The 8,902-nt window shown below is 57.2% G+C and overlaps 1 protein-coding gene and 1 long non-coding RNA gene across 3 annotated transcripts in view; one reads left to right on the forward strand and one right to left on the reverse strand.

The window, feature by feature from the left end:
• Positions 1–8,902, forward strand: part of NISCH (nischarin) — a 31,192-nt gene that overhangs the window by 20,295 nt on the left and 1,995 nt on the right. For both annotated transcript variants that reach the window (XM_006771827.2, XM_015569180.1), the window contains 6 exons: positions 1,618–1,742; positions 2,860–2,909; positions 3,683–5,047; positions 7,000–7,384; positions 7,857–8,013; positions 8,492–8,620. In XM_006771827.2, coding sequence (XP_006771890.2) covers positions 1,618–1,742; positions 2,860–2,909; positions 3,683–5,047; positions 7,000–7,384; positions 7,857–8,013; positions 8,492–8,620 — 2,211 coding nt within the window. The remainder of the gene's footprint in view (positions 1–1,617; positions 1,743–2,859; positions 2,910–3,682; positions 5,048–6,999; positions 7,385–7,856; positions 8,014–8,491; positions 8,621–8,902) is intronic.
• LOC107184388 overlaps positions 1,247–8,902 on the reverse strand; it is an 18,465-nt gene continuing 10,809 nt past the window's right edge. The window contains exon 3 of the long non-coding RNA XR_001515216.1: positions 1,247–1,258. This is a non-coding gene — a long non-coding RNA (uncharacterized LOC107184388). The remainder of the gene's footprint in view (positions 1,259–8,902) is intronic.

The following is an 8,902-nucleotide window of genomic DNA, read 5'->3' on the forward strand; positions in this document are numbered from 1 at the left end:
GGAGGGGGGGCGTTTTGTAGAGGGGAGAGGTATGGCTAGAGCAGGGCCTGTGTGTAGGGGTCCTCAAAAGCTGGGCAGGACCTGAGCATGTGAGGGAGGAGGGGGTTCTAGGAGAGAACAGTGCGCTTACGCATAGCTGTGTTTTTGCCCTTCCTGCCTGTGCAGTCCCTGCTGCTTCGCTGGGGCGGGGGGCGGTCTGGGCTTGGGCCCTCAGCCTGCCTACCCCATGGGCAGAGGACCTGGGTTATGTGAGTTGTCTTGTCCCTGGGCAGCTGCTGAGCTGGGCTAGGGTCTGTGACCTCTGGGGCTTTAACCTGTGGTGACTGGTTGTAAAGCCAGGCCAAGCCTTGGGCTCCTCCAGATTTTTGTGAAACGAGGTTGGTGCCATGTTCTCCCAACAAACTGCACTTAGGGAAACATTGAAAAAGGCTTTGCCTTCGGCCAGTCTAGGTGTGAAATATCAGGCTTAGATGTAAAACAGCCTCAGCAGGATTTAAAAACACCCCGTTGTTTCCATAGTGCGTAAGTCAGCGTGTGCTGTCCGTGGAAGGCTGACGAGGGGAGGCCAGAGGGGTGGTCCTGTGGAAGCAAGCCATGGGGACCGGCGTGGGTAGTCCTGGAGGTCCTGTGCCCTCGTGTGTCTGTGAAGCTCTGCAGAGATGTCAGATCGGGGTGGGCGGTGTCCAGCCATTTCTCTGGGAAGGCTCTAGGAGTGAACATGTTTAAGGCTCTTGATGGACATATTGCCAAACTGCTGTCCTGACGGGCAGGCCAGCTCCCACGCCAGTGCCTGCCTCTACCCAGTTAGGCCAAGTCCGGGCCACACAATCAGTCTAAACTTTGCCAAAATGAGAGACAAACTGGTGTCTTAGTCCAGCTTGCCCTTCCGTGCTGATTTGTGAAGGAGGGTGAGCATTGTTTCATGTGATATCTATTGGCCATCTTTTGTGAAATGTGTTTGCATTCTTTGCAGTCTGTCTTCTAGTGGGATTCCCAACGTTATCCCTTATTTTTGTCATCTGTAACAGCTTTTTAAAAATAAATATATTTTATTGATTTTTTACAGAGAGGAAGGGAGATGGAGAGGGATAGAGAGTTAGAAATATCAATGAGAGAGAAACATCGATTCAGCTGCCTCCTGCACACTCCCTACTGGAGATGTGCCTGCAACCAAGGTACATGCCCTTGATTGGAATCGAATCTGGGACCCTTCAGTCCACAGGCCGATGCTCTATCCACTGAGCCAAACCGGTTAGGGCTGTAACAGTTTTTTATAAAAAGATACAAATGTTCCTCAAATACTGCCAGTGCCTTTTTCTCATTTCTTTGTTTACTTATAGAAGTTTAGTTTTTATGTAGTCACATTTCAAATTCTTCCTTTCGATTTAGGCTCAGAAAGTCTCTCTCTACCCTGAAATTGGATAAGCAATCATTTGTTCTTTCTTCAAGTTATTTTAAGATTTCCGTTTTAACATTTTATTCTGTAATCCATGTGGCTGGGTTTGGGGGTCTGTCTATCCCCCGGCCATGCCAGAATCCCCAGGGCCCAGCCCCATTTGTTGAATGGCTGCTCTTCCTGCCCCGCTGTCCCCCCCCGCCTGCCCCTGGTCTCTCCAGGAATCATGTTTGTGCAAGAGGAGGCCCTGGCCAGCAGCCTCTCGTCCACGGACAGTCTTACTCCCGAGGACCGGCCCATTGCTCGGGGATGCTCTGATTCCTTGGAGTCCATCCCTGCAGGACAGGTAATGCCTGCCTCCTGCTTCTGCAGATGGGTTACCTCTGTGCCAGCTCTGTTTGAGGCTCTCGGGGAAGTAGGAGGTGGCCTGCCAAGAGTTACGGCAGACGCTGCCAGCGATTGGTGTACTCTGCTTTGTGGTATCCTCCCTCCCTCCCTCCCTCCCTTCCTCCCTCCTCTCCCCGCTCTCACTCTCTCCCCCTCTCTCCTCCCTGTCTCCCTCTGTTAGTGGGAACAGACAGTTCTCTCACTGGGCCCTGGAGGGCAAAGCCAGATAACCTTTAGTTCACATGAGTGGACTCCCTTGGGGAAAGCAATTCTGAAGGTTCTGGAGTGGAGGGGGCCTTGTTTGGTTTCCAAACCCATCAGAAAGTTTCTCCCCTGTTGCCTGGCACCCCAGGGCTATTCTGCCCATCCCTGCATGTCATCCTGGTAGTTTGGGACACTGTGTGACTGTGGCACCTTCTCTGGCTGCTACTAAGGGTTCCTTCGTGTGTCCTGGGAAGAGAGGAGGAGGCAAGTGTGGTGTGAGTGGCTCATTTGCCATGTTGGAGAGTGTGCTTGCTACCTAGACCTCCCTCTAGCCCCATCTCTAGTCAGCAATAGCCAGGACCGTGTGACCCCTGTGGTCGTTTGAGAGGCCTCACCTTATCCCAGCACACCATGGCACTCCCTTCTCCCTCCCTGTTGTCCAGAGACCCCTGGGAGGGCCTTGCCAGGTACTGTGCAGCCTCTGTTCATTGTGTCTTCTGCTGACCAGTTACCAAGTTGGTGTATTGTCCATGAAGACCCTCTGGGGTGGGACAGGGAGCACTCGGATGCTAGACCCAGTGGCACAAACTGAACTTCAGAGTGGCCGGAGGTTCTGGCCCAGGAGCTGGGAGTGTGGGCTGGGGGCAGACTGACCCAGGTGGCAGTCAGCCTTGCTGTGCACTGGCAGGATAACTGGAAGTCTCTCTGTCTCCAGGCCCCATAATTCACCCAGAATGGAGCGTGGGATGGTGAGGAACTTCCTGCAGGGAGGGAGGAGGGAGGGCAGGGCGCCTGGCTCAGGGTCTAGCACCAGAAAATGCCAGGGAATGGCCGAGGCAGGTGGGGGCTGACCACATTTCCTTCTCCGTCAGGCACCTTCTGATGATTTAAGGGACATACCTGGAGCTGTTGGTGGTGCAAGGTAAGGAAGAGGTTGAGAAGGCCTGTACACACTCAGCTGTGGGCTAGCAGTAACTAGTTGGATTTTGTTAAATAGGTATTCACAGGAGTCCTCCAGAACTACCTCTTCCTTTAAATTAAACACAGATATGAAAAGCCCTGGTCTGCTTCTAAATTTGAGTCTTAAGGACATATGTCATCCTACACAAGGGATCAGCAGATCGAGGCTGGTTTGGTCCACAGCCTGTGAGATAAGAATGATTGTTCCATGCTTAGGAGCTGTTTTTAAAAAGAAAAGATTATGTGGTTGGGTGGCCCCAAAAGCCCGAAGTATTCATCCTGTGACCGTTTCCCAGCCCCGATGTACACACACTGTGTGAGGACAGTAATGGCCGAGAGGGGCTTGAATTAAATGTGAAGGTCCTAACGCGCCCCTGAAGGGAACTGTTGTCAGCAAGCGGCTCCGTGCCCTGGAGCACTCGCTGCCTCGGGCTCACGGCCAGTGTCTGAATGACTAAGATCTGTGTGATGCTTCAGGTGGGGGAACCAGTGTGATGTGGCAGGACTGGCCTGAACATGTCATCAGAGTCCTGGGCATGTGGATTCTGGAGAAACTGGTGGCCCCGGCCTTCGGGCACCTTGGCTCCCCAGTGGGGCACTTGTCCTAGGAATAGGCTCAGCTATTTAGCAGTTTGGGATACCCATGAGTTGGTTCCTCAGGACGAGGGTGTAGCCCCAGACTTGAGAGGTGGGGTGTCCCAGCCCAGCGTGTCACTGACCTGGCTTCTCACACAGCTCAGAGCACTCGGAGCCGGAGGTCCAGGTGGTGCCTGGGTCTGGCCAGATCATCTTCCTGCCCTTCACCTGCATTGGCTACACGGCCACCAACCAGGACTTTATCCAGCGCCTCAGCACACTCATCCGGCAGGCCATCGAGCGGCAGCTGCCAGCCTGGATCGAGGCAGCCAACCAGCGGGAGGAGGGCCAGGGCGAGGATGACGAGGATGTGGCTGAGAACCGCTACTTTGAAATGGGGCCTCCAGATGTGGAGGAAGGAGGCCGGGGAGAGGAAGAGGAGGAAGAAGAGGAGGATGGTGAGGAGGAGCGCCTGGCCCTGGAGTGGGCCCTGGGTGCAGACGAGGACTTCTTGCTGGAGCACATCCGCATCCTCAAGGTGCTCTGGTGCTTCCTGATCCACGTGCAGGGCAGCATCCGCCAGTTTGCTGCCTGCCTCGTGCTCACTGACTTTGGCATTGCTGTCTTCGAGATCCCGCATCAGGAGTCACGGGGCAGCAGCCAGCACATCCTCTCTTCCCTGCGCTTCGTCTTCTGCTTCCCGCACGGCGACCTCACTGAGTTCGGCTTTCTCATGCCAGAGCTGTGTCTGGTGCTCAAGGTGCGGCACAGTGAGAACACGCTCTTCATCATCTCGGATGCCGCCAACCTGCACGAGTTCCACGCCGACTTGCGCTCATGCTTCGCCCCGCAGCACATGGCCATGCTGTGCAGCCCCGTGCTCTATGGCAGCCACATCAGCCTGCAGGAGTTCCTCCGCCAGCTGCTCACCTTCTACAAGGTGGCGGGCGGCTGCCAGGAGCGCAGCCAAGGCTGCTTCCCAGTCTACCTGGTCTACAGTGACAAGCGCATGGTGCAGACGGCTGCCGGGGACTACTCAGGCAACATCGAGTGGGCCAGCTGTACGCTCTGCTCTGCTGTGCGGCGCTCCTGCTGTGCACCCTCCGAGGCTGTCAAGTCCGCTGCCATCCCCTACTGGCTGCTGCTCACCCCCCAGCACCTCAACGTCATCAAGGCTGACTTCAACCCCATGCCCAACCGAGGGACCCACAACTGTCGCAACCGCAACAGCTTCAAGCTCAGCCGCGTGCCACTCTCCACTGTGCTGCTGGACCCCACGCGCAGCTGCACCCAGCCACGGGGTGCCTTTGCCGATGGCCATGTGCTGGAGCTGCTCGTGGGCTACCGCTTTGTCACCGCCATCTTCGTGCTGCCCCATGAGAAGTTCCACTTCCTGCGCATCTACAACCAGCTGCGTGCCTCGCTGCAGGACCTGAAGACTGTGGTCATCGCCAAGACCCCTGCGACTGGGGGCCAGTCCCAGCGCCCCCTCATGGGTGGCCAGCCTGCTGAGAACAGGGTCAGGTGAGACTGAGCACAGGCTTTCGGGGCCAGGGCATGGGACTGGTACGTGCGCAGGGAGTTCACATCACTGCGTCTGAGATCACTCACCCCAAACCCCATCTCTGAGCACCTGCAGAGTGTGCGTGGGTCCAGGGTGGGCCCAGTCCTTAGCTGCTCCTAAGCTCCTGACCGCCCTCAGCAGTGTCCCTGACTTGGCACAGGGCTTGGCACGGGGCTGCTGCTCCTCTCCCAGGGCTTCAGAAGAGGCCTAAGAAAGCTGTCCTTTCACAAGGACAGTCTGGCCCCGTCCCCTGCCATTTAGGGCCCTGCATGGCTGGGTCCGGGTGCCTGAGCTCCTGCCAGCAGGCAGGCCAGGCTGGGGTGATTGCCCTACCTTGCTTGGCCTTCTCTGCTCTGCTCCACTGGGCCCAGGACAGCCTCTAAGAATCACCCACTGTCTCCTCCCCTCAGGGCCTCACAGTCCCATGCCAAGCCTTATCCTGTTGAGAGCCACCCAGCCCTGCTCAGGAAGGTCTGGGTTGCTGATGGGGCTCTCTTTCTGTATGTAATTTGGGGAGTCCCCTTCAAAGGAACTGAGTGTGTGAGCTGGGTGGTCACCTTGTGCAAAGCTCCTTTTTTTCTGGGGGAGACTGGGGCACAGAAAGAAGGAGTGGCAGCTGGGAGCCCTGTTCTGCTCATTCCCACTCTCTTCTCTGCCCTGCCCCCTCCCCCAGCTTGGCTTTCCCTGGGCTCCCTCCTTGGGTTTCCCTGAGGGCTGCCTGAGGCTGGGGTAGAGGGCATCTCTGGGGGGGGGGCATGGTCACACCTCAGCTCACCTCCACCTGGGGCTCAAGGGGCCTGTGCCCTTGAGGGGGCCCCTATTTCCTTTCACTGCCCCCTGGCTGCACATATACTGGGTTTTCCCCTCGTGGGCAAGAAAGCCCTTCATTTGTCACCTTCTTGTCCCCGGGACATAGTTACGCTCACTTTCTCGTCTATCCTGGTCGTCATGGAGACCATATTCTCACTCCAGCATCTTACAGGGCCTGCCTTCTCCTTCCAACCTTCCTGCCGAACTAATGCGTCCAACCTCTTCTTGGCTGGATTGGGTGCCTCTCCTATGCCCAGCTCAAATCCCATGCCCTCTGCAGAGACCCCTGATGCCTAGTGAACAGCTTAGGCCCGAGGTGGCCCTGCCCACCTGTCCCCCATCTCCCTGCCCCTGTGCTAAGGCTTTGGAGGCATTTCCCTGCCACCCCAGAGCCTGGCTGGTACCGTCCCACAGTGGGACCCCATGCAGAAAACCGGTCCTCGCTACATTCCTGCAGCCGCATCCTTGTCTGCGCCAGCAGGAGGACAGCCGGGCGCTTCTTCGGGCATGTGACCCAGTGCAGGGCCAGAGGGCAGGGATCTGATTGGACAGCTAGACGGTCCAGTTGAGAAGACAATTCCCAAGGACTTCCCTCAGCACAGGCACCGGCATGTAGGCATGTAGTCTGGTTGCAGGGGGCGCCCCAACCGCCAGGAGCTTTAAGGGTTCCGTGTCCAGGTTGGAGTGGAGGAAAGCCTGAGCCACCTGAGAGGACCCAAAGGCAGACTGAGGGGTAATTTGAGTTTTTGGTTCTCAGACTTGATTGCACCCAGATCCCAGCCCTGGGTAGGTACCTGGGTCATACTCTGGACTCTGCAGTGACATTTCCGACTCCTCTATCACCTGCTCAAAATAAGTGTTTGGTTTATGGGCCACAAGTGTCTGGCCGTCCTAGCCTGGGGTGCTCCCATCTTCCCATCTATCTCCCAAGAGAAAGGGCCTGGGTACCTTTTCTCTGCTCTTTTGTCTTCCCAGGGCCCCATACGTGGAGTGTGTGTGGTGCATGCTTTCCCCTCACACTTCTGAGGTTGAGCATGTGATATGAATCTCCTTTGGGGTCTACATCTTAATATAGTCTTTCTTGGGGGATTGGGAGGTGCAGTGGTGACCAGAGTCCCCAGGAAGCCCCGGCAGAGGCTCCAGCGCCAGCACCAGCCCCAGAGGAGGCCCCAGATCTGGCCCGGACAAAGGCCTCAGCCCCAGAGGAGACCCCAGCTCCAGCCCCAGCAGAGACCTCAGTGCCAGCTTTGGTTCCAGCAGAAGCCCCAACAGAGGCCTCAGCCCCAGAGGAGACCCCAGCTGCAGCCTTAGTGGAGGCCCCGGCACCAGCTGAGGCCCCCGCCCAGTACCCAAGCGAGCACCTGATCCAGTCCACCTCAGAGGAGAATCAGATCCCCTCGCACCTGCCCGCCTGCGCGTCGCTCCGGCACATTGCCAGCCTGCGGGGGAGTGCCATCGTCGAGTTCTTCCACAGCAGCATTGCAGAGGTAGTGGCCTGGGTGCTGGACTTGCTGGCTGGCACTGGTGTGGAGAGGTAGCATAGTTGGTCCTGGAGATTGCAGAGTTTGTGTTGGGGTCAGCCTCAGATTCTCTGACTTCTCTACTGGCTTTTCCCCAGCTTCAGCTGTTCACAGCTGGAGGGTCTAGGTTGGGAGGTCCCAGACTGACCTTTCCTGGTCAGTTGTCCTATCACCGTTGCCCCCTCTGGCCACTCCTATTCTTGGGCCCCCGGCACACCGCACTGCACATCCATCTCCCATCCCTCACCTCCTATCTGCTTCCAACTTTATTAATCTATTGACAAGATGTGATGACCTGCCTATAGGCATGTCACCAGGGTGGTGGGCCTAACGGGGGGGCCTGCCCTGAGGTCTGTTTCATGCACGGTCTGGAAGAGAAGCTGTGTGCTCTGCCCAGCCCTGCTTTCCTGCAGCCCTAACCCAGCCCCTTTGTGTCCAGGTGGAGAACGAGGAGCTGAGGCACCTCATGTGGTCCTCGGTGGTGTTCTACCAGACGCCGGGGCTGGAGGTGACGGCCTGCATGCTGCTCTCCACCAAGGCCGTGTACTTCGTGCTGCACGACGGCCTCCGCCGCCACTTCTCTGAGCCACTGCAGGGTAGGCACCAGGGCCTGCTGCCGCCCGGGAGCTGGAGCCTGTGCCCAGGAGATGGGCCTGTTGTGTGGCCTCAGCAGTGACTCGGCTGCACTGGACTGGGAATCTCTTAGGGGTGGGGGTGACACGGCCCCCCCTCCCACGCTGTCATGAGGGACTTAGGGTCAGACATGAAGGCGCCAAGCCAGGGCCTGGGGAGCACCTGGGCATTAGCTATGATAAGGGAAGGAGCAGCTCTGCCCCTCAGAGCCCCAGGGGGGGCTCCTGGTGACTCCACTGAGTCAGGCACAGCTCAGATGCTAGGTCACATTGCCCATGAGGCCTTGTGTGTGTGGAGGGGGGTTGGTGCTCCTTAGCTGCCCAGGCCAGCCAATTCTCCACTGGTTTGGAAACTGGAGGTAAAATTTCTTTAACCATGCTGTAATCTCAACAGATGACAAAAATCTTATCATGGATCCCCTTCCCCCCCTTTTCTCCATAGATTTCTGGCATCAGAAAAACACTGACTACAACAACAGTCCCTTCCACATCTCCCAGTGCTTTGTTTTAAAACTCAGTGACCTACAGACAGTCAACGTTGGGCTTTTTGACCAGTATTTCCGGCTGACGGGTGAGTGACCACTGCTTTGTCCTATTTTAGCGAAGGCCAGAGTTACCAGTGGGCTTCCACCTTCCATCTGTGGGTGCGTTATCGCAGGCAGGGTCATCTGCTCACAAGCCCCTTCACGGGAGCGGGAGGAAGCAGCTTCAGGAACTGCTGAGAGTGCAGAACTCACCGGCCGAGGCTCAGGGCAGGAGGGACAGAGCAGCAAGTGCGGGCAGTGCCGGAGGCAGGCCGAGTGGGCCCTGTGCTTACGGCAGGATGTTTCTGACTCACACTTCCTGAGGAGAG

This window comes from Myotis davidii, unplaced genomic scaffold (assembly GCF_000327345.1).
Source record: "Myotis davidii unplaced genomic scaffold, ASM32734v1 scaffold725, whole genome shotgun sequence".
Lineage (NCBI taxonomy): Eukaryota > Metazoa > Chordata > Mammalia > Chiroptera > Vespertilionidae > Myotis > Myotis davidii.